Source organism: Pseudophryne corroboree, chromosome 3 (assembly GCF_028390025.1).
Source record: "Pseudophryne corroboree isolate aPseCor3 chromosome 3, aPseCor3.hap2, whole genome shotgun sequence".
Classification (NCBI taxonomy): domain Eukaryota; kingdom Metazoa; phylum Chordata; class Amphibia; order Anura; family Myobatrachidae; genus Pseudophryne; species Pseudophryne corroboree.
Genome location: NC_086446.1, coordinates 451,515,737 through 451,542,263, shown reverse-complemented (window position 1 = coordinate 451,542,263; position 26,527 = coordinate 451,515,737). Strand labels below are relative to the sequence as shown.

The following is a 26,527-nucleotide window of genomic DNA, read 5'->3' as shown; positions in this document are numbered from 1 at the left end:
TGTCCAGGGATACTAGGAATTCCCCCTCCTCCAGACCGGAGACCACTGCCTGCAGGGATTCCATCTTGAACTTGAACACTCGTAGATATGGGTTCAGAGATTTTAGGTTCAAGATGGCCCGTACCGAACCATCTGGTTTTGGTACTACAAAAAGACCGGAGTTAAAAACCCCTGTTGTGCAATGGAGGAGGCACCGGGACAACAACCCCCATTTGTAGCAGTTTTTGAATGGCGTCTTGCAAGGTAACTCTTGCTATGCGTGAAGCTGGTAAGCTTGACTTGAAGAATCTGGGATGGGGAAGTACCTGAAAACCCAACCGGTATCGTCCCTCACCCAAAGATCCCGGGAGGACTGTGCCCACACATGGGCGAAGTGCAGAAGGCGAGCACCTACCCGGAAGTCGCCCTGCTGCTGGGGCCAACCGTCATGCTGAGGGCTTCGTGGATGAGGATCCGGAGGCCTGGTCCAGAGATCCAGCAGCCGTTGGTTTACTGGATTTACCGCGAGTGCCTCTAGCATCATTGGAGGCACCTCTGGCTCTGCCTCTGAATCTGGCCACACGAAAGGACTGCAGAGAGGGCCCAGGGTAGGGACGTTTAGCAGGAGGTGGCGCAGACGGCAGATAGGTAGACTTACCTGCCGTCGCCTGAGAGATCCACTTGTTCAATTCTTCCCCAAACAAGGCCTCCCCTGTAAAAGGAAGATTCTCCACACATTTTTTGGAGTCAGCATTCGCTGACCATTGTCGCAGCCACAGAGCTCTACGAGCCAAGACCGCCATAGCTGTGGTACTGCCATTAATGAAACATAATTCTTTAATTGCCTCACTCATAAAATTTGCAGCATCCTGTATATCTTGCAGCAGTGTAATGATGTCCTGCTGAGGCAGGGAGTCAAAACCACTTATGATATTATCAGACCATTTTACCACGGCCCTTGAAATCCAGCCGCAAGCTATAGAGGGCTGTTGAGCTACGCCCACTGCAATATAAATTGATTTGAGTGTGGACTCAATTTTACAGTCAGCTGGGTCTTTGAGAGATATAGCCCCAGGTACTGGCAGTACAAGTTTATGTGACAGCCTGGACACAGACGTATCCACGGACGGGGGATTTTCCCACACTTTCCTGTCCTCGGGAGGGAAAGGAAAGGAAGATAATATCTGAGGAGTTTTGAATTTCTTGTCAGGATTGACCCATGCCTCCCTGGACAGGGAGTTTAATTCCTTTGATATAGGAAACGTGACTGAGGATTTTGGTTTAACATTTAAATACAATTCCTCTTCTGGTGCTGCTTCCTTATCCGGTATGTTGAGGACCTCCCTAATAGAATATATTAGGGCCTCAACACCAGAGGACAGAATTGTCCTCCTCCATATCAACTTCCGCCTCATCCAGCTCCGGTAGTTCAGTATCAGAATCTGACTGGAGTATCTGTGGAAGTGTGCGTTTATGTGAGACCAACAGAGGGGACTGAGGAGCCCATCTGTGGTCAGTAGCCTTAGCAACCATGTTATCAACAGATTGTCTAAGGGTCTGTCGTTCTTGTCTAGCCGTAGCTAACTCTGTATTAATATTATGAATCATGTTTTTGAATGATTCTCACCAGTCAGGTGCCTGCATGCTATTACCCTAAGAGGGTAAGGAACATTGGTTACACAGGAGAGACCCTTCAGAGGAAGGTGTAAACTCAGTGTTACATGAAGTACACACTGTCTTATTTGCAGACATGTTAATGCAGAAAACACACAGAATTATGTGAAAAATACAGTGCAGTGACAACACAAACAGTGAAACAGCAAAGCAAACCCAGACAGCCCAAATGGAGTGACACAGAGAGGATTGGGACCAGTACACAATACCCGGCAAAGCAGCACTCCACTTATACTTAATATAATCAAATTTGTATGGCCGCAGTGTCACCCCCGCTGATATGCTCCCCTCTTCCTATAAAACCCCCTGGTACCAGTAATATTGATGGTTCAGCCGGGTCTGTGGAGGAGCAGTTTCTACATGCAGCCTTTCAGTCAGCAGCAGCAGGAAATGGTGTATTTCCAGCCTCTGGTCCTGCTCTCCTGGAAGCACTGCCCCTTCAATGGCGCGCGGTCCCTATCAGTATTATAATGGCTTTATGAGGAGCTTAATAACCCCTTCTGTGAGGAAGTTTCCTTTTTAGAGCCAGTTATAGGTCCGCGGCGGGCACCTCAGCTCGGAGCCCGTGACCGCCGCCACATGTCACTGGGGACCCACTAACCGGGACCCCAGTGTTAACACTCACCACACCTGCGTCTATCTTCAGCATCTGTTAGGTGGTGGCGGCGTGCTGCTGGCGTGTGCACACACAGTGTGGTATGTGAAAAAGCGCTTCAGGAGCTCAGTGTCCTGTCAGCTGGGATTACGAACCATTAACTCTACGGAGGTTGGTTCGGTCCACCCCCTAAGTCCCACAACGCAGGTAGACTGGTTGTCAACCAGTACTACCTGAAAATAACAAACTAAAATAACGTTTTGAAGAAAACTCTCTAAAGCTCCAGAGGGATGCACCCGCCTCCTTGGGCACATTTTTCTAAACGGAGTCTGGTAGGAGGGGCATAGAGGGAGGAGCCAGCACACACACACACACTAATGTTTTCTTAAAAGTGCCAGGCTCCAGTGGACCTGATCTATACCCCACGGTACTAAAGTGCATCCCCAGTATCCACTAGGACGTTAGAGAAAAACAGTTAGAGAAAGGAGCAACCACTGGGGTCCTGTATTATTTCACAGCACAATGAAGGCAAATTGCAAATATTGCCCCCTCCCCTATCAGCTTCTGATCCTAACTTGTCAGCTACAAAAGCATCAGCAGACATTGGTTCAGCAGAACCAGAACTCAGTCATGGCTAGACTTTAGAAAACTGCAGGAGAGATAAGGAGAGACATCACCAAGTTATCAAAACTGGTGGGAGGTGCAAAAAATGAAGCACATGGTGCAGAAAATGAAGCACATGCCAACTCTGTGATGCCAAGTGACTACAAGAGACTGACAACTTGCACAAGGAGAACTAGTTCATAAAAAGGACAAAACTGAGGACCTCTAGAACAATGAACACAGGAACATCTCAGGAACATCTTGTGATTCAAAATATTCACGGATCAATTGATCCCAATAATCTTGAATAATACCTCAAAAGCCTTCCATCTCTTGTTCCAAGTTTGGCAGACAACCAAGCTCACACTGAAAAGGCATATACAGTAGGGAGCTTAACATTGCGTTCAAAGAATCAGAGCCATCTATGGCTGTTGTAATGAATTTCCTGTCTTAAGACAATAGAGCAAATCGCCACTTGCAGGAATAATTTTAATGCTTACTTTGAGAAACAAATTCTAATATTTCAGGATTTAGCACCCTTGCCAATATTTCTAGAACAATAAGAAAGAACATTGCTATATAGATGGGGGTTTTCCTTTACAATGATCATGGAAGTAAAACATACAGGAGCTCATTTATCAATGTGTGCTAAAACTCATTGTGAATGATAAAACTTGTTGCGTATGCTAAATGGTGCTCCAGCCAATTAGGTCCTGTCATGTGTTTGAAAAATGACAGCTAGGAGTTGATTGACTGGACCACCATTAATCATACGCAATGAGTTTTATCATTCACAACGAGTTTTAGCACTCGTTAATAAATGGGCCCCATAGTCATATTACTATCCAAACCCCCAATGAAGGGAAAGACTTACTTCACAACTAAACTTACATCCATAGATTCCAGATCATCATCAACCCAATATAATCCGCCTTTAACACGCTCCAGACTCCACTGAATCTTTCATCTTAATAACTTTAAACAAAAGGGAGAAAGAAGAAGGCTCTTGTGTGGGCGCACTCATTAATGGTAGTTAAATAACTAGAATGAATAACACTAGGTTGATTAGTCAGCAGATAAAACAAAATTTATTTGGAAATATTAAGAATATAATTGCCCCTGGTTGAGGAGATGTGAATGATCCCAGATAAAAATGTTCTGGTCCTGCCTCAGGAAATGAGATGGAGAGGGGTAGAGACACTGCAAGTCATAAACCCTTTCTCACCCGGCCAGTACAGATGATCTGTGTTAATGAGATCAATTAAGTCAATTGATTTTAGATTCTGTCATAATCCTAATGAAGGAATAACAGCTATTATGGCAATGAGTAATAATAGAAACAAATCAAAGGATATACCAGGGTAAAGAAAGAAAAGGATAGGAACAAATGGTGATGCTGCTGTTGGAGTCACATACCACACATCATATGCAATGATTGATGTTCTACAACACTGAGTATTCCCTGTGAGTCTCCACCTCAGGTACTAACTCAGCCCACACTGTTTCGCTTCCAAGATCGGACGAGATCGGGCATTAGCAGTGTGGTTTGATAGTAGAAGGATTTGGTCAGACGTCCAATGAGAGTGCACCTATATAGGGGGGGATAATTAGCTGGGTCTTATAGATACAGTGTGGATCTGCTTTTTGTGTTAGGCAGGAGACATCAAGTCCCACACCGGTGGTATTGTGTCCCTGGATCACAAATGAGAGTCCACGAAAAAGGAAGATATATAGATTTATGAAAAAAACGAAGATATATAGATTTATGAAAAAAACCCTAAAAAGGAAAATGGAGATCAATTAGGCTGTAGTTATTAGGAACGGGTGATAAAAATTACCCGTCCGTATAGATACAAATGGATAAGGAAACACGGATCAAGAAATTTTTTTATATATATGTGTACATTGGTACTGGTGTAAGGAACAGAAAATATGTCAAAAATAATTGTAGATACAAATAAATAGTACTGGTATATGCAATGAAATAATCACTAGTGACATGGGTGTCATTAGAAACACTTTGTGTGAATTGGAGCTGTTATAATCATTAGGATATAGGGAAATAGACATGAAATTCTCATATAACCCATGCAGCAATATGACAACAGGATCTGCAGGAGGAAAGTCAAAGAAGAATGCAGTATTACTTTCCTATAAAATGCAGTTTTTAATCCTGATGCAATAAACTAAGATGCATAAGCCTGGAAAAAGGCATAAATGAAGCCACACAAAAAGCAGATAAATAGTACTGGTATATGCAATGAAATAATCACTAGTGACATGGGTGTCATTAGAAACACTTTGTGTGAATTGGAGCTGTTATAATCATTAGGATATAGGGAAATAGACATGAAATTCTCATATAACCCATGCAGCAATATGACAACAGGATCTGCAGGAGGAAAGTCAAAGAAGAATGCAGTATTTCTTTCCTATAAAATGCAGTTTTTAATCCTGATGCAAAAAACTAAGATGCATAAGCCTGGAAAAAGGCATAAATGAAGCTGCACGGATATAGATACAAGTGAGCAAGCCCCACAGGGGTGAAACATGTTTTCCATTCCAATGGGTCCTGTTTTGTCCAACTGCAAGTGATTCACTCCTAGCCTCAGGTCAGATCATTCCATCCTGCCATTTTGGGCTAATTTTTGCCCAGCTGTCATAGAAATTGTATCTATATCCGTGCAGCTTCATTTATGCCTTTTTCCAGGCTTATGCATCTTAGTTTATTGCATCAGGATTAAAAACTGCATTTTATAGGAAAGAAATACTGCATTCTTCTTTGACTTTCCTCCTGCAGATCCTGTTGTCATATTGCTGCATGGGTTATATGAGAATTTCATGTCTATTTCCCTATATCCTAATGATTATAACAGCTCCAATTCACACAAAGTGTTTCTAATGACACCCATGTCACTAGTGATTATTTCATTGCATATACCAGTACTATTTATCTGCTTTTTGTGTGGCTTCATTTATGCCTTTTTCCAGGCTTATGCATCTTAGTTTATTGCATCAGGATTAAAAACTGCATTTTATAGGAAAGTAATACTGCATTCTTCTTTGACTTTCCTCCTGCAGATCCTGTTGTCATATTGCTGCATGGGTTATATGAGAATTTCATGTCTATTTCCCTATATCCTAATGATTATAACAGCTCCAATTCACACAAAGTGTTTCTAATGACACCCATGTCACTAGTGATTATTTCATTGCATATACCAGTACTATTTATTTGTATCTACAATTATTTTTGACATATTTTCTGTTCCTTACACCAGTACCAATGTACACATATATATAAAAAAATTTCTTGATCCGTGTTTCCTTATCCATTTGTATCTATACGGACGGGTAATTTTTATCACCCGTTCCTAATAACTACAGCCTAATTGATCTCCATTTTCCTTTTTAGGGTTTTTTTCATAAATCTATATATCTTCGTTTTTTTCATAAATCTATATATCTTCCTTTTTCGTGGACTCTCATTTGTGATCCAGGGACACAATACCACCGGTGTGGGACTTGATGTCTCCTGCCTAACACAAAAAGCAGATCCACACTGTATCTATAAGACCCAGCTAATTATCCCCCCTATATAGGTGCACTCTCATTGGACGTCTGACCAAATCCTTCTACTATCAAACCACACTGCTAATGCCCGATCTCGTCCGATCTTGGAAGCGAAACAGTGTGGGCTGAGTTAGTACCTGAGGTGGAGACTCACAGGGAATACTCAGTGTTGTAGAACATCAATCATTGCATATGATGTGTGGTATGTGACTCCAACAGCAGCATCACCATTTGTTCCTATCCTTTTCTTTCTTTACCCTGGTATATCCTTTGATTTGTTTCTATTATTACTCATTGCCATAATAGCTGTTATTCCTTCATTAGGATTATGACAGAATCTAAAATCAATTGACTTAATTGATCTCATTAACACAGATCATCTGTACTGGCCGGGTGAGAAAGGGTTTATGACTTGCAGTGTGTCTCTACCCCTCTCCATCTCATTTCCTGAGGCAGGACCAGAACATTTTTATCTGGGATCATTCACATCTCCTCAACCAGGGGCAATTATATTCTTAATATTTCCAAATAAATTTTGTTTTATCTGCTGACTAATCAACCTAGTGTTATTCATTCTAGTTATTTAACTACCATTAATGAGTGCGCCCACACAAGAGCCTTCTTCTTTCTCCCTTTTGTTTATGCATATGTCACTGGCTCTGGGCGCACCCCCAAACTGGACATTATATTAAAGATTTTACTTGAAAATTGTCCAAATTTGGTTTTTCTGTAATCAAAAACTATTTTTAGACCGGTGCCGGGTCGCCCCCTTTGTGTAACATCTTAATAACTTTGCAGGGTAACAGTAAGCAGTTACCTTGGTTCTAGGGGGCATATTTAATAACGAGTGATATTCTTGTTCTCACCCGTTACTAATTTTAAATGGTGTTCCAACCAATCCGCTCCTGTCATTTTTCAAACACATGACAGTTAGAAGCTAATTGGTTTGAGCACCATTTAAGATTAGTATCGAGTGAGAACAAGATATCACTTGATATTAAATATGACCCCTAGGTTACAAGTGGAGCATGCCAAAGAATTCAACAGGTAGTTAAACACTGACCACTTCACTTCTTTTTTGGTTAATGTTTTCTTAACATGGATCACATTTGTTATTCATGTCAGCTCATTAACAAATGCTCCCTGAAATTTTATTTACTTCACATCTCTCTTACCCTAAGCAAGTGGAACCCCCTATGTGCATTGGTAATTTAATTTCTGTGTTAAACACTCCCTACCGCAGAGCCTTGCTTCTTTGTTTCTAAGTAAACAAATCAGCTCATTTGTCCCTTTGTAGCTTCTACCTAAGTGGTCACTCCTCATATTGTTGAGGTGCATTGCCCACTGTCCTCTATTCAATTGGTTCTCATCTCCCTCAATGTACCCCAATCAGTGCTCTAGGACAGGGGTGAACAACATGTGGCACTCTAGCTGCTCTGGAATTACACTTCCCAGCATGCTCTGCCACAGCCTTCTGTAATAGCATGCTACAATATGGCAAGGCATGCTGGAAAGCATAGTTCCATAGCAGCTGGAGCGCCGGACATTGCCTACCGCTGCTCTAGGAAATAGTTTTTCCAACTACTCATTGTAGCTTGTAAGGTAAACATTCCACAGGTGTCTATGGTTTCACTAAAATCCGCACTTAGGGGGTCATTCCGAGTTGATCGCTCGCTAGCAGTTTTTAGCAGCCGTGCAAACGCTATGCTGCCGCCCACTGGGAGTGTATTTTAGCTTAGCAGAAGCGCGAACGAAAGGATCTCAGAGCGGCGGCAACATTTTTTTGTGCAGTTTTAGAGTAGCTCAATACCTACTCAGCGCTTGCGATGACTTCAGACTGTTCAGTTCCTGTTTTGACGTCACAAACACGCCCTGCGTTCGGCCAGCCACGCCTGCGTTTTTCCAGGCACGCCTGTGTTTTTTCGAACACTCCCTGAAAACGGTCAGTTGACACCAAGAAACGCCCACTTCATGTCAATCACTCTGCGCCCACCAGTGCGTCTGAAAAGCTTCGCTAGACCCTGTGTGAAACTACATAGTTTGTTTTAATAGTACTTTGCGCGTGCGCATTGCACCGCATGCGCAGAAGTGCTGTTTTTTTGCCTCATTGCTGCACAGCGAACGAATGCAGCTAGCGATCAACTCGGAATGACCACCTTAGACAGGTAGGTTTTTTTCTTTGTAGAACTCCACATAATGCAAAAAGAACTCAAGTTGGTGGGGGACTATTATATGTATCTACACAATATCTAATCACCAGACATGGATAAATCTGAACCCAGAAACGTCTCATACCTTGGTGCAATATAAAGCACTAATTAAGTATATTGAAAGGACAGGTTCGTTTGACTCATGAAGGATAGTCAACTCAGCATCGAGAGATGATATATCCTTCTCACACCCTCAACACTCTTATTCCAAAGACATGTTTCCTGGCTCTAGTCACTCAATTCAGCTCATCTCCAGATAATGCCAGTCTAAATTGTATCATTTGCCGACGTGGGCGTCCCTTCACCCTAATCATACTAGTAATCAGCACTTCTTATAGAGTTATCAGACTGGCAATGTAAGTCTTTACACATACATATTACATGTGCTGTATTGAGTCACTACAACTAGTTTATGTGCATGTGTATATAGTAAACTACACGGTATATAGTAAATTACATGCATGTGAACTAATTGCAGTATGTGTAATGTATATGCGTACAGATATGCAAAGTCAACCTTCTAACTCTAAACATTTTGATTATTAAATTCAGTAGAAAAATAGAATAGCAGGGTTTACTATCTCTGGTGAATATTTTATGCTTGTGCTACCAAATATTCATTACTAAGTAACCTTGATAAACCTCTGTTTTTTTTATTTATTTACATTTTTGTTTTGTAGAGGATAATTTCCATATATGTGACTAGTCAAGGGATTCTCAAAACTGTGTGCCGTGGCTCCCTAGGGTGACTCGGGACACTCACAGGGGTGCCTTGGGTTGGTGGTCCTGGACCAATTCAAATTATTTGGTTAATGAGTCGACAAAACCAGTCCTGGTGGCTGCCAATCATAACATATGTGGACAAACAGAAGCGAATCCTGTCTGGCACCACATAATTGAGCCTAATATTTTTTTCGAAACTTCTCAGTATGAAACTTTTATGCCGTGAAAAAAATTCTGATACTCTAGGGCTCTATGATTCAAAAAAAGTTTGGGAACCACTGGACTAGTCTATTCAGTGGCATCTACACTGTTATTACCTCTGCTTGGCTTCACTGTAGTAGCTCGGTAATAACTAGTGAAAATAAAATGTCACCTGTTCAAACAGCTGGAGAGGTCTAAACAAAAAACATCTCACATTCACCTGTGATCCAAAACAATGTCGCTGTAACAGTGTATATATCCATGTTACTAGGTATACAAGGGTCCTGTTCCCACTCTTACCCTTCCCTGATGACCTTCTCAGTCTCTGTGGCTACGTGATAGTAACTAATGACATGGTCTAGACAGGATAGAGTGCTCTCCACATTTTCCTGCAGCCGCTGCAGGGTCTCTGTCTGCTTGTGCACTGGGATAATGGAATTTTCCAACTTCATAAGGCGGCTCTCGAAGGAAGAAAGAATGGACACCTGAAGAGGAAGAGAAAAAGGCTGCTATGATGGCTGGATATTTCCCAAAAAACAATCTTCCATTGCTTGTTTGCAAATATAATTCCACTCTTCTTAGTAATTACATTTCTTAAAACAGCATGTTGAATAAGCAATTTATTTAGTTAGTCTTAATTATCTACCATCTACCGTTCCCCTTGCATATTTCTGGGAGCCACTTTACCACGCAGTGTTAAAAATAAAGGCACACTGGATGCTGCACTGCTGGGTTGTCTCAGCTCAGTAGGAAGCATAACCTCCACGTTAGTGGACATCTACCACTCCCAAGATTCAGCGCCATCTCGCTTCCACTCCACAAAATAAAGCATTGTGTGGGGATGTAATTCTGCAGCAGGCATTAAACTGCAGCTCCTCATTAAGTAAACGGAATGCTAGAAATTGCCAGATTTGGTGCAGAATTGGAAATCGCATAAGAATACTGACAGGAAAAACAGTCGTTTGGAAAATAGCAAACAAAGGCCCAGATTTATCAAGCCTTAGAGAGTGATAAATAGCACGGTGAAAAAAGTACCAACCAATCAGCTCCTGTCATTTTTCAAACACAGCCTGTAACATGGAAATTAGGAGCTGATTGGCTGCTGGTACTTTATCACCGTGCTATTTATCACTCTCCAATGCTTGATAAATGGGGGCCATAATGTCAATAAGAATGTGCAAGAAAACCAATGTACTTGCAATGATTGGCAGTAGAGTCAGTGGATGCTGGTTAAATGTCATTGTGATTGCACCAAGCATTTAAACTCACCATATTGTTGGTTAGTTGATCACTTTTGTCTAGACTCTCTTTGATGAATGTCAGCATTTCCTCCTCCTGTGACAAAAAAACAAACAAGGTCAGAGGTATAATCCATCTATACCAGAGGTTCTCAAACTCGGTCCTCGGGGGCCCACACAGTGCATGTTTTGCAGGTCTCCTCACAGAATCGCAAGTGAAATAATTAGCTCCACCTGTGGACCTTTTAAATGTGTCAGTGAGTAATTAATACACCTATGCACCTGCAAAACATGCACTGTGTGGGCTCCCGAGGACCGAGTTTGAGAACCTCTGATCTATACCATATACCTATGGTCATGTTTCGAACTCTGCTTAATGGCGTCAGTTTATCAGTGAAACACAAACACTTAATAATATGTCAGATAACCTAGATAAAACTATGGGGGGGAATAAATTAGCTGTGGGAATTTACCGCAGGCTTATTGATCCCCCGGGGCTATTCAATTAGACTGCACTTAATGGAGATTTCCCTTTGGGTTTGAGCAGACCAGACGGGAAATACGTGATAAATAGCCTGTTATTGGGTGCAAACACCGTATTAACACAGAGGGCGGAATTCAAATGTTTTTCCACCAGCATGGATTGCAGCTTGCACCCCATGTGGGTGGCGAGCTAAAAAAAAAAAAAGAAAAAGCGAAGTGACCTGTTTGGGCGCCCAAATGACAGTTTTCACGATTGCACTGATAAAGCTAAATATTTATCGTGTATATAACCCTTTATGAGGTCTAAGAACACTGTACGCTAGCTACGTAAGAAGTACCGTAAGGGTACGCAAGTTGCGTAACGATCGCTCAGCCGTAGGCGAGACGCTCAAGCGTCACGTTCGCTTACGGCTTAGTGATCACTGGCAGGCACGCTATTGGCTGACGACTAACGTAATGATTAACTATAGCGTAGCGGACGCTCGGGACCACGAGGAGATCACCAGCGATGCAGACGCTCACAACGTTAAACCTTTATATCTATACCTTCAGCAATGAAATACACAGTAAACCTTAGTGTGGAGACAATGTGTAAGTGCAACCTTGTGTAACCTGATTACCTACAAAGCTGCTTGAGCGTCACCGACGCTCAGAGAATACTTAACACTATAAAGAATACACAGATACCTGACTTAGGGTCCGAAACCTATTATATGTATTATGACTATTACTTGCAAAAAGAATCACAGTACAAAGCATACACTACAGTATAACATAAACCAACTAACCAGATAACTACACAGGAAATACAATACGATATAATTCAAGTCTAATCAGGGGAAAATACGAGAGAAAGAGAAGAGAGGGAGAGAGAGAGAAATGGCTCACAGTAAGACAATATGATTACGGAGAAAACTTACGCACAAGGGGAACGATCGCATGCGCCTCGATATCCAGCTCCCGATTATCAGCAATGAGAACCGTTGAAGAGAGTGAAGTTGGATATGGTCGGCCTGCTATTTATGCCCCACACACAATACAATTCAATGGTCCCTACAATCTCATTGTTCATTGGACACAGGAATTCGGCTTCGCATTATAACAAAAGGTCATAGGTTGATTCATACAGGTGGGCTGTGACTATTTCCAACTGCTCAGGTGGGAGGGAAACTGGGTTTCCCGCCGCATGGGTAATAAAGTGCAAATAAAGTAAATGTTCATAAACTTCTTATGTCCATAACTATTCGCACGAGCGATTGATCTGCTTCAAACCAACACCGGAATATTTCTAATTAAATATTCTTCCGATGGATACTAAACACCACTGTATTACTCCTATCTGACCCTTCGTATCAAACAAAGAGGGATTCCTCTGTTCATGAACATTCTATATTAACCAAACTTTCAGAATCTATCAAAGGGACCATGATCTACAAAATACATTATTAGTGAAAATATGTAATGATTGAGTCGCACGCTATGATCGCATAAACTCTACCGTAAATACGCATACCATGCGCCTGCGGGTGCCCGCGACTGTGAGTATGCGCACGCACGGGAGAGCGTACGCACGCGCAGCACGGACCTGTGTGAGGTGCAAATATGGTAGTGTGCATAGAGATATTTTTCTGACTTTGACAGTCCACCCTTTGGCAGTCAATAATAACTGCCACTTCCTGAAAACATTTCAAAAGGAGAAAAATATATGTCAGGGGTTAATTCATTTCCATGGTTGGGTAAGGGAGGAGAGAGGAGTAGGTGGGAAGAGGGTATGACCTAGTGAGATAGCAGAAGCATGTGTGTATGAGTCCATGTTTGGGGGGTCATGTATCATCGTGCCGTACGTGTTGTAAATCAAGCTTCGAGGTATTGCGAAGTATACATTTGAATTCCTTCTTATCCCGTGGTACAGGTCTGTGGATGGGCTGTCAAACTTTACCGAGCTCTTTTCGGATTTTGAACAAAATGGGGAGCACATTTTAGTTGATGATACATGAATGGGGGAATATGTGATTGCTGATATCTGTGCCTGTATTCCCTATACTATGTGTGTCATTACCTGAGGGTTGTAGAAATGAAGAAAAGACATAATTACGGTAAATGCGGTGGTATTCTATGTCAGGTTAATGTACATCTGTCGGTTGAAGTTTTGTTCGGTATCAGTTGAAAGTCGTCTTCTTTGCGCTGTTTTGCTCATTAAGCGTGAGCAATAAGCTTTGTCAATGCCATTAGATTTACAAAAAATGTTGGGCTAGCGTAATTTTAAGAATTCTAGGGAAACTGGGGATCCATGGCAAAGTTCATCAAGTGTCCATATCTCAAGTGGTCAAAACTTCTTCTTTGGTCTATCCGTTGTCTGTATAGCGTCTCATCAACTTCCTCGTCCAAGGGGGTCTTGTTATCTTGGAGAAAAACCAGAAAAACAGGTGAAAGAAACGGACCGTAGAAATCGCATTTTCATCACATCATTGTTTCTATCGTTGGGTCGTAAATCAAATCCAGGTTAATTACAGTTTCCTCACTCCTCAAACTCATCACTCTGGTACTTTGTTTGCACCTCATTAAAGCCTGCCCGCATCTAAATATCAATCCAATCGATATAACGACACCTAAGATACATAGTAGAAACTTCCCAACATCCATTAGGACTCCTTGAGCCCAGTCTCCTAAACCAGAGAACCAATTTCGCGGGTTCAACCATGACACCCAACCAGTCAGCTCATTACCTACAGCAGCAAGAGTGAGATTGTGTTTTCGACGAAATTCCCACTTTAATTGGAGAATATCGTCCATCTTTTGGTCTATGACCTCTACCGGATCCTCGGTGCTATTTGTGATATACGTGCAACACTTCACGCCGTACTGTGTTGCTAATGTAACACAATATCCGCCTGTCACTGCTGTGAGGTAATTAAGAACCATTCTATGCTGTACCAGTTCTGTTTTATAAGCCTGAAGTTCTCTTCCAGTATATCTAAACGTGTCATCATACATTTCAGTGATATTATCTAACAAATTGGCGAGTGCGGAAATGTATCTATAATTCATCACTCCTCGAGCGGTGCGAGTGAAATCTAACGCCACCAGAACCTGAATCCCGGTGGATTCATGGATCAGATCAGAGGCCGGATGCTCTAACCTTTCTGACAGTTGTCTTTTAACGAGGTGCTCGTAGTGAGTGTGAGTATAAGGAGCTTGGGCACCACGGTGTATGTCTTTCATTTTATCATGAGTTACAGTCATTACTTCAGGCAATACTCTTCCAATATAACACAATCCTTCAGAGTTTGGGGCAAGCCACTTGTACGCCTTTCTCCCGCATATGAAATATGCATCATCGGGGAGAACATATGGGACGGAGAAAGACATCACCATATTACACACCTTCCAGGTGAAATCTCCTAGCCCTAATTCTTCCATCTGCTTAATGCACGTATCAGGTTGTACGATATGTGCACAGTATCCTGGTGATACTTCTCCAACTCTAGTAATCCTATTTCCTAAGGTGTATCTATACCGGAAAGATTTTCCTCTACTGGCTATGTGGCGTACAAGCTCTGTATCTGTAGGCATTCTATCTGCTCTATGTGAAAAGGTCATGGTGTGGTCACTCCATGATACTTCCCAATTTCCCGGCTTTCTGGAATTGGAGATGTTAAAACATAATAGGGACCTATCCACGTGGTATTGGTGGAGCTTCAAACTAGGAGGGCTGGAGATATTAAACCTCCGGTCCACCGGTCTCCCACCATTTAACTCAAGTACCTCCCCTATCGTTAAAGGAAATGGTACTAGCCCTGATTTGCTATGACCCTGAGGTACTTGAGAGCATACCCAACAATCTGTTTTGTTTAATACATTACCCACTAAGGAGTGATAATCACTCAATGGATGCCGGTCCATATGGATATTAAAACTGGATTGGCATTTCTTAATGCACCCATCTTCAATGACATTGTTACAGAGCCTACAGATACAGTTTTCTTCAGCTAACAATCCGTCACAATTTCTTCTATGGTCAATGCTATCGGATCGTTTTCTGATACTCGCCTTTGCTTGTTGGTTAGGTTGATCTTGGAAAACTAGGCCTCCATCTTTATCATCAGAACCCACTCCAGAACCTCTATCGACCTCCATGGTACTCTCGCCGGAACAGACTGCTCTGGTCAACATCATGGTCAACAGGAAAATCCGGATCACAGTCTCTTGGGGCAAGTCCATCTTTGAGGAGGAGACGAAGAAGAATGAGAAGGAGGAAAAATACATTTGAGGGAGAGGGGATGGGAAGTGGAGAAAAACAATAAAAGGGAGTGGGGAGTCGACAACAGCTCTCGGTCTTCAAGGCTCAGGTGCCGCCTCAGTCCTCCTGGAACAGACACTCCAGTGATACAACCTCTACCGTCTGTTCCTTATCACGGGACTTCTCTGGATCAGCAACCTTCTTGCAGTGGGATGAATGGACCCAAGTCTCTCTCTCAGCAACCTTCAATGCTGTCGTGCTAGTCAATAAGACCTGGTATGGTCCTTCCCATCTGTCAATAAGGCAACCTGAGCGTAGAAAATTTCGTATCATTACATAATCCCCAGGTTCAATGTCATGACAACTACTATCAGGTAGATCAGGAATCACCAACTTTAGATTATCATTTTGATTCCTTAACTGTTTACTCATGTTAATCAAGTACTTTACAGTTACTTCATTGTTACATTTCAAATCATCCTGAGGGTTAATCATGACATGCGGTTGTCGACCAAATAAGATTTCAAAGGGGGACAGATTAAGAGGGGACCTGGGAGTGGTTCTGATACTGTACAATACAATGGGTAAAGCTTCTGGCCATGTCAATCCTGTCTCTGCCATCACTTTACTCAATTTATTTTTAATAGTGCTGTTCACTCTTTCGACCTTCGCACTCGCCTGTGGACGGTACGGAGTGTGCAGCTTGCTATCAATTCCCATCAACTTACACATTCCTTGAAAGACATCACCTGTAAAATGGGTACCCCTATCACTCTCGATTATTCTAGGGATACCATATCTACATACAAATTCCTGCACAATTTTCTTAGCTGTAAACATAGCGGTATTTGTAGCTGCAGGAAATGCTTCGACCCAATTTGAGAAAACATCTATACAAACAAGTACATATTTCAAATTCCGACAAGGGGGTAATTGAATGAAGTCAATTTGTATTACCTGGAAAGGGCCGCCGGCAGGTGGGATATGGGATGGTTCTGTTGGTATTGCCTTTCCAATATTCTTTCTCAGACAGGTAAGGCATGACATTGCTCTTTTACTCGCATGAGAGGAGAATCCTGGGGCGCACCAATAGGCTCTTACCAATTTGCACATTCCCTCCCTGCCTAGATGAGTCAGCCCGTGAGCTGCTTCAGCCAGACATGGAAGATATGCTCTGGGGGCCACTGGTTTACCATGTCCATCCGTCCAGAGTCCTGAGGACTCTTGGCCACATCCCTTTGCCTTCCAGACTGCCCTTTCCTGTGTGGAACACAAATTTTGCATTTTACACAACTTCTGTGTGTTGATGGTATTGAATACCATCAGTTGTGTGGTGTCTGTCTGTATGGGGGTAGCAGCTGCTAACTTAGCAGCTTCGTCTGCTCGGCTGTTACCAAGTGATACCGGGTCTTGGCTATATGTGTGTGCTTTACATTTGATAACAGCCACTCTGTCGGGTTCCTGTATCGCTGTTAGAAGCCTTTTTATGTGAGCTGCATGCGCTACCGGTGTACCAGCTGCCGTCATGAAATTTCTGAGGCGCCATAGGGCTCCGAAATCATGGACTACCCCGAATGCGTATCTAGAATCGGTGTAGATATTGGCTGACTTACCCTTAGCCAATTCACATGCTCTGGTTAGGGCGACCAGTTCAGCAACCTGGGCTGAGTGAGGTGGGCCTAGCGGTTCCGCTTCTATGGTGTCTTGGTCATCTACGACTGCGTATCCAGTACACAAGTCTCCCGAGTCTGACTGTCTGTGACAACTACCGTCCGTGTAGAACGTGAGTTCTGCATCTTCCAGTGGGTTGTCACTGATGTCAGGCCTTGCGGTAAAATTTTGGGTCAAATATTCCATACAATCATGTGTATCTTCCTTTGTATTAAATCCTCCTTCCCCAGCACTCTCACCTTCCACCCTTTGTGCCTGACCAGGCACACCTGGGAGATATGTTGCAGGATTTAATGCACTGCATCTCCTTATGGTGATGTTTACGGGGGCCATTAGTGCTAATTCCCATCTTGTAAACCTCGCTGATGAGACGTGTCTGGTTTGGGCAGAATTCAATAAGGCTGATACCGCATGTGGCGTATGGATTGTGAGGTTGTGGCCTAGCACGACATCTTCGCTTTTTGTCACTAGCAATGCTATCGCAGCAATGCTTCGCAAGCATGTGGGGAGGGATCGCGCTACCGTGTCTAGCTGAGCGCTGTAGTATGCAACTGGCCTGCTAGCATCACCGTGTTTTTGGGTTAGTACGCCTGCCGCGCAACCAGCACTTTCTGTTCCGTATAGTTCAAAGGGTTTCCCATAGTCTGGCATACCTAGTGCTGGTGCCTGCGTTAGGCACTGTTTAAGTCTCTCAAATGCTGTTTCGGACTCGTCTGTATGCGAGATCCTATCAGGTTTGTTTGAGGAGACCATTTCCTGCAAAGGTAACGCTAAAATGGAAAACCCTGGGATCCAATTACGGCAATACCCACACATTCCTAAAAACGTTCTGATCTGTTGCTGGGTTTGTGGCAGGGTCATGTCTCTAATTGCTTGGATTCTATCAGCGGTCAGGTGTCTCAGTCCTTGTGTTAGACAGTGTCCCAAATATTTTACCTTAGTTTGGCATAATTGCAACTTGTCTTTGGACACCTTGTGTCCGGTGTCTGAAAGATGAAACAGGAGCTGTTTCGTATCCTTCAGAGATGCTTCCAGTGAATCTGAACACAGTAATAAATCGTCCACATACTGTATCAATACTGATCCACTGTCTGGTTGAAAAGACTGTAAACAATCATGCAAAGCCTGAGAAAATATACTTGGACTATCTATGAAACCTTGGGGTAATCGAGTCCACGTATATTGGACTCCTCTGTATGTGAATGCAAACAAATATTGGCTGTCAGGGTGCAGAGGTACCGAAAAGAAAGCGGAGCAGAGGTCAATAACAGTGAAAAATTTGGCAGTGGGAGGGATTTGCATTAGGATGACAGCTGGATTTGGCACTACGGGGAACTGACTCAACTATTTTGTTAATCCCCCTTAGATCCTGCACTAGCCTGTAACCCCTCCCCCCACTCTTCTTAACAGGGAAGATGGGACTATTGGCAGTGCTGGACGTTCTTACCAGAATGCCCTGTTGTAGCAAGCGCTCTATTACTGGGTAAACTCCTAACTCCACCTCTGGCTTCAGAGGATATTGTGGGATTTTTGGAGCTATCCTACCATCTTTTACTTGTACAACTACTGGAGCTACGTTTGCCATTAATCCAGTGTCCTGTCCGTCTTTTGTCCAAAGTGACTCTGGTATCTGAGATGTCATCTCTTCTACTTGGGATGGATTCCTATTTGTCATAATGGTATGTGACATTAATTTTGATGGGGAGTCTAACGTGTCTCGCACTTCCTGAGCGTGTTTCTCAGGTATGTCCAAGAATACACCTTCAGGAGTACAATAAATGACGCACCCCATTTTACACAGTAAATCTCTTCCCAGGAGATTGGTTGGTGCCGATGCAGCCAGCAAAAAGGAATGCTTGGTATGCAAAGGCCCTATTGTAATCTCGGCTGGTTTGCTAACAGGGTAGTGCTGGACTACTCCTGTTACTCCCATGGCTGGAATTGTCCTACCAGTGGTCCTCATGCCCACTGTCGAATTTATCACTGACTTGGCCGCCCCTGTGTCTACAAGAAAGTTTAAAGTTTTACCAGCTACATTAATTGCGACCTCGGGTTCACTTTCAAGGTTGGCAATCAATTTCACTGGCTGCAGATTACAGGTATGGCCACACCCCTATTGGGTATGGTGACCTCCCTGAATCCCGCTGGCAGCAACTATTTGTGAGGGAGATAGTTGGGAACTACCAGAGGCATGCCAGTCTCTGTTTGGGGGATATCTTTTTGTTTCCCCTGTATGTGGCTCATAACTCCGTTTCTGCGGACCCTGATCCCAATGTCGTGTGTCGTGTCGTTGTCTAGGGGGTTGGTATGATCTTTGCGAATTTTTCGCTCTACAGTCTCGTGCATAGTGCCCCTGTCTTTGACAAGAATAACATGTTATCATAGTTGACTTACCCATAGGGTTGGATGGTACATACGCAGGCTGCTTTGTGGTCAGAGCCTGTATACTTACTGACATTAGCTTATCACTCTGCGACTCCCTGTGTCTGGTGATGTTTCGGTCGTGATCAATAGCAGCCTCTCTCAAAGTGGACACTGACAGACCTCGCCAACATGGTTGCGTGGTCTGTACCCTTGCCTTTAATGTTTCCTTCAAACCATCCATTAGTACAGATACTGCTATTTCTCGATGGTTTGGATTTGTCCTAATGTCCTCTTTACCAGTGTACTTTGCCATTTCTAATAGTGCCCGGTGAAAATATTCTGCAGCTGTTTCTGACTCTTTTTGTTTATCCTTCTTACGTTATCTTTGTTGTACACATCTGTAAGAGGTACATCCAGATCTAGTCCACAATCAGCTAAAAATTGAGCTGAGTCGACATTGGAGGGTAAACAAGCTTTTAGCAATATCTGCCAATCTTTATTATTGGGCTCTAAAGTGTTTCCTAAGTCTGTGATGTATTTTTGGCTGGCAACTAAATCTTTTCTAGGGTCAGGGAATTCAGACACTATGGTCCTTAATTCCATTCGGGAAAATGGGCTGTACATGGCAATGTTCCTTATGGGAGTGGCTCCTGATACATCTGTTTTCCCGTTGGGAACTGCTATTACCCTAACAGGAGTAATTCTAACAACCTCATTCTGTGTAGATTCTACAGCTTGTGGTGAAATAGTCTCAGCATAATGCATGGTGCCGTACTTACCAGTTGATACGACCTCACCTATCCCTCCGCTAGGGGCCTTTACTAATCTCGTGGGTGTTGCTGTGCCTACTGTGGTCTCTGCTATGGTGGCTGCTAGAGAGAGCGCTGAAATCGTTGTCGCTTCGTCCTCTTGATCACACTCCTGAGGAAAGTTCAAAACAGGGTACAACTTGCACGGGTTAATACTTGCATGGGTTAATGGGTTAACATTATCATTAACATTTACACAGTTACTAAGTGATTTTGTGTTACACCTTAGTGCGTCTTTCTCCGTAATCAACTTCTCTCCTGATATATATGGTGGCGGCGGGGCCGTGGCAATCAGTTTTCTGTTAGAGCCAGATCCTGCCGCCTGAGCCAAACCTCTCTGTATCTCACCTTCCTGTTGCCACAACTGTAAATAATCATAATGCTGAACTCGTCTCTTTGTTGATTTTATGAGACATATCCTCCTCCTTAAATTTTGTAACACCTCTGGGCTGAAGCTACCTATTCTTGGGAATTTCTCCCGGTCTTGTACCGTCATTCTCTCCCATTCATCACATAAAACCTCTGTGTGACTTCCATATTTTTCACACATGATATACCTGGCCGACCCAATTGGTCGGACCACTGAATCAACCCGAACCGAGGTTGATCGCCCCCTACCTGAACAACTGGCCCCCATAACTCTGCAGGCGTTGCTTACTCTACCTCTGATCTCTATATCAAGGTCTTCAGCGAACCCTTACAGAAAACCAGATTGTTCACAATAGGCCGACGGTGGCGGTTTACCGAGTACCCCACTCACTCGCCCACGCCGACCAATACGACCTGATCACACCGATATGGTGCTGGCGTACTCGACCCAGGGCACCTATAAAAACCGTTGTTTACTGGAACATGTGAGGGTTATCCGCAGAACACTTACTCTTTCCAGTAAAGGTGAGGTTTGTCAGATAGTTCCTGAGTGACCAGCGAACTTCCCTTCTTGAAAAATAAAAAATTACACAAATCACGTCAGAATGTACAAATAGCGTTTGTGACCCCTTTACTCTAATGGTACTAGGTCAGATTACTAACTACTGTACACAATTACGTGCGGTCCAGTCGTTCAGTACACAAACAACTAAGCTTGTGTACAGAAAGACCAATGGAATCGAAACTTACGACTGCGAATTCCTTCAGCCAGAGCTTGTACGGCCTATATGGGTCTTGCACCAACCCTTCTCGGTGTTGTGCCTCTGAACTGTATAGCGGACTTCCCTGTTTACTGTACCTGGACCTCCTGGTCTGTTATGACCTCCTGGTCTTGTTCTGTACGACCTCCTGGTCTGACCTCCTGGTCTTGTTCTATACTGGTCCGCTATACTCTAATGCTCAAATATTATGTTTAACCAAGGATGCCTCCCTAGCCACCGTGCACGTCACTTACACGCGTGTACCTCACGAGTACTCGACTTTTCTTGTGGTTCAACCTTTAAGTTATATAAACTTATGTAATACAAAAACACTCACTCATCACATGTACACTTTTGCTTCTATTTCTATGCAGAAATTTTTCTTTAGCCCAGCTGTGTTACCAATTAGGAGCAGGATCTGTTAATTTAAATTTTGGATTTCCAAAAAATAGACTTGCGTTATTTATCGCCTGTGGCGCTATTTACCGCTTTGCGTTACTTATCGCGTTGCGTTAAAATCAACTTATCGTGACTTGAGCTACGTGGGCGTAACCGGACGCTCCGTTGCGTAATGTACGCTGCGTGCGTCCGCCTTTGGATTGCGTACACAAGTCTTTTGTTAGGGACACGTGTACGCAAAGCAAAGATCCACCGTAACACAATTTATATTTTTATCAATGTAGATGATCCCTGGTCATCTACCACACAACACACTGACTTCGCCTTATCTCCCAGGCAAAACTGTGTGTTTGTCTATCTTTTAACTATATTACCTTTACTCTTAAACTATGAAATAACAGCAAATCTCTTTTGGCACTTTTTTTATCAACTATAAAACTGGCAGACAGGAGAATGATATACGAAAATGAAACGGAAATGCAGATATATATGTGTGCGTGCGTGTGTACGCAAGACAGAAAAATAAACAGTTTTAAAAGACACTAGCGTTTTGTTCTTACCTCCGGTTCCCGGATTCCTTCAGCACTCTTTTATCTAAGCGAAGCAGACGCTTATCCCGTCAGCACTACGAGACAACCTCCCGCCCTTTGCTGAGGGATAATGTCTGCTGATCTACCTAGTGCAGATATGTGAAGGACAGGACGAGCCGCCAATTGATAAAGCTAAATATTTATCGTGTATATAACCCTTTATGAGGTCTAAGAACACTGTACGCTAGCTACGTAAGAAGTACCGTAAGGGTACGCAAGTTGCGTAACGATCGCTCAGCCGTAGGCGAGACGCTCAAGCGTCACGTTCGCTTACGGCTTAGTGATCACTGGCAGGCACGCTATTGGCTGACGACTAACGTAATGATTAACTATAGCGTAGCGGACGCTCGGGACCACGAGAAGATCACCAGCGATGCAGACGCTCACAACGTTAAACCTTTATATCTATACCTTCAGCAATGAAATACACAGTAAACCTTAGTGTGGAGACAATGTGTAAGTGCAACCTTGTGTAACCTGATTACCTACAAAGCTGCTTGAGCGTCACCGACGCTCAGAGAATACTTAACACTATAAAGAATACACAGATACCTGACTTAGGGTCCGAAACCTATTATATGTATTATGACTATTACTTGCAAAAAGAATCACAGTACAAAGCATACACTACAGTATAACATAAACCAACTAACCAGATAACTACACAGGAAATACAATACGATATAATTCAAGTCTAATCAGGGGAAAATACGAGAGAAAGAGAAGAGAGGGAGAGAGAGAGAAATGGCTCACAGTAAGACAATATGATTACGGAGAAAACTTACGCACAAGGGGAACGATCGCATGCGCCTCGATATCCAGCTCCCGATTATCAGCAATGAGAACCGTTGAAGAGAGTGAAGTTGGATATGGTCGGCCTGCTATTTATGCCCCACACACAATACAATTCAATGGTCCCTACAATCTCATTGTTCATTGGACACAGGAATTCGGCTTCGCATTATAACAAAAGGTCATAGGTTGATTCATACAGGTGGGCTGTGACTATTTCCAACTGCTCAGGTGGGAGGGAAACTGGGTTTCCCGCCGCATGGGTAATAAAGTGCAAATAAAGTAAATGTTCATAAACTTCTTATGTCCATAACTATTCGCACGAGCGATTGATCTGCTTCAAACCAACACCGGAATATTTCTAATTAAATATTCTTCCGATGGATACTAAACACCACTGTATTACTCCTATCTGACCCTTCGTATCAAACAAAGAGGGATTCCTCTGTTCATGAACATTCTATATTAACCAAACTTTCAGAATCTATCAAAGGGACCATGATCTACAAAATACATTATTAGTGAAAATATGTAATGATTGAGTCGCACGCTATGATCGCATAAACTCTACCGTAAATACGCATACCATGCGCCTGCGGGTGCCCGCGACTGTGAGTATGCGCACGCACGGGAGAGCGTACGCACGCGCAGCACGGACCTGTGTGAGGTGCAAATATGGTAGTGTGCATAGAGATATTTTTCTGACTTTGACAGCACCCAGCACATTGGTCTATACACATTGGTCACAGCCTTCCTGACTATATATGGTGTAGATTTGCCAGCCAAGGTGTCTTATATTGCCCTCAGGGCGCCCCCCCCCAGCGCCCTGCACCCATCAGTGACCGGAGTGTGAGGTGTGCATGAGGAGCAATGGCGCACAGCTGCAGTGCTGTGCGCTACCTTGTTGAAGACCGAAGTCTTCTGCCGCCGATTTTCCGGAACACTTCTTGCTTCTGGCTCTGTAAGGGGGCCGGCGGCGCGGCTCCGGGAACGAACACCAAGGTCGGGTCCTGCGGTCGATCCCTCTGGAGCTAATGGTGTCCAGTAGCCTAAGAAGCCCAAACTACCACCAGTTAGGTAGGTTCGCTTCTTCTCCCCTTAGTCCCTCGCTGCAGTGACTCTGTTGCCAGCAGATCTCACTGTAAAATAGAAAACCTAAAATATACTTTCTTTCTAGGAGCTCAGGAGAGCCCCTAGTGTGCATCCAGCTCAGCCGGGCACAAGATTCTAACTGAAGTCTGGAGGAGGGTCATAGTGGGAGGAGCCAGTGCACACCAGTTAGACCTAAAGCTTTCTTTATAGTTGTGCCCAGTCTCCTGCGGAGCCGCTATTCCCCATGGTCCTTGCGGGGTCCCAGCATCCACTTAGGACGTCAGAGAAATAATATCGCCCATAGAATCTGGGAAAAGTTCCCAGACCTATGTGAATCTGGCCCTAAATATTCTACTAATCAGGGTTAAAGAGACCGCAGAATGCAAAACCCTTTTGTTCCTCCGTGATAATTCCCAATTACACAGCCATCTATACAGAAGTCTGATCCATAAGAAACGTCTTACTTTGGGGTTTTTTTGTTTGTTTTTTTACAGCAATGATGTAGTTACTTACTAGTAAAAAGAAAACCACAGTCCTGGTATGAGATTTTACTGCAAACAAGAAATTTATATTGATTGGCAAAACTAACTACTGTAAATAATATAAATTGACGTGTCCTGCAGACACCTTGGGGCCGATGCAGAGCTGAACCCAGTAATTGCTTCCTAAATGCATGCACGGAACTAAATGTGTATATTTGCCTCTATACAGACTCATACACATCTCTGCATCCAGAACGCTAGTAGCCGTACTCTTGTTTTCATACCTGCATTAGCCCTACCTTTAGTGCAAAAATTACACCTGACTACAGTTGTACTTACAGTATGCTTTCACACAACTTGGCACAGTCCACAATTCCATCAAACACTGCCCACATGAGAACGCCCCATTACAGCCCTTCAGTCACAAGTGGAGATGCAAGTGTATTGCGTATGCCTCTGCCACGCTCGTAACTGGGTACAATATACACTCTACACAACTCATGCTAGGCTATTACTAAGGCCTCAACAACAGTGCATATTGTGTGGCTCTCTTCACATGTAGAATAACGTGTGTCCCAACAATACAATACAGCCACCTTTGTGAAAAACTATAGATGAGAACCCAGCACAGGTTGAATAACCACTAAACAAGCCTACCCTCTGGTTGCTGGGTTCCTCACTGTACTGTTTGACAAGATTAAATAGTCAGTACTGGAGCAGTCCCCTAACAGCACTAGATTTTGTATGATGATATTATTATATTTTTATTACGGATGTGGATCATCAAATCGACAGTGTCTAGGTCGACAATGTTCAGGTCGACCACTATAGGTCAACAGGGTTTTACGGTCAACAGAGTTTCTAGGTCGACATGTGCTAGGTTGACAGGTCAAAAGGTCGACATGAAGTTGTTGTTTTTTTGGTGTCGTTTTCTTCGTAGAGTGACCGGGAACCCCAATTAGTGCACCGTGTCCGCTCGCCATGCTTCGGGCAAGGTGCCTCGCTTCGCACGGCACAGATTACCGTTCCAATCGTAGTCCACGTGGATCGTTAAGTATGGAAAAGTAAAAAAAAAAAAAAGAAAGAAAAAATTGGAAAAACTCATGTCGACCTTTTGACCTGTACTTACAGTATGCTTTCACACAACTTGGCACAGAAACCCTGTCGCCTTTCAAACCCTGCGACCTAGTGACTGTCGACCTCTAGTGGTCGACCTAGACAGTGTCGATCTTCAGACCGGATCCCTTTTATTACACCAATGAATTAGATTAATGAAGAATCTGTGATCTAAGGTAAAATAAAAATAACTGATAGCTTGTAGATTAGCATAATAAACTATTACAACACCAAGGATAGTGACGACCTATATATATATATGTTTACACATACACATACACACACAGTAACAGTACCAGGCTTATTCACACTTGTATAAATAAAATAGAAAAAAATGACCTGCTTGAGCTTCTGCTCGATTTCCCGCTTCCTAGCGGAGCTGTCCTCGTTAGGAATCATGCTGTTTATTAAATCACCGAAAGAAATCCGAAAAGACGAATGAATATAGAACCGTATCCTCCACCCTTCCTGGCAGACACAAGCATCGGATTCAGATGTCAATATGCCACACTTCCGCCCAAAGATCAGCTCACATTTCCGTCAACAAGTTTAACGCCATCTTT

General features: G+C 43.3%; 1 protein-coding gene across 5 annotated transcripts in view; it reads right to left on the bottom strand.

Moving 5' to 3' along the window:
• The window catches only part of EXOC7 (exocyst complex component 7), an 83,728-nt gene extending 57,228 nt beyond the window's left edge, over nucleotides 1–26,500 (bottom strand). For 4 of the 5 annotated variants that reach the window (XM_063960556.1, XM_063960558.1, XM_063960557.1 and 1 more), the window contains exons 1-3: nucleotides 26,304–26,500; nucleotides 10,828–10,893; nucleotides 9,859–10,043 (exon numbers count right to left, since the gene is read on the bottom strand). In XM_063960556.1, the coding sequence (XP_063816626.1) occupies nucleotides 9,859–10,043; nucleotides 10,828–10,893; nucleotides 26,304–26,363 (311 nt within the window). In that variant the 5' untranslated portion in view covers nucleotides 26,364–26,500. The remainder of the gene's footprint in view (nucleotides 1–9,858; nucleotides 10,044–10,827; nucleotides 10,894–26,303) is intronic. The other variant, XM_063960559.1, reaches the window with a different exon arrangement.
• Nucleotides 26,501–26,527: the final 27 nt, after the last annotated feature.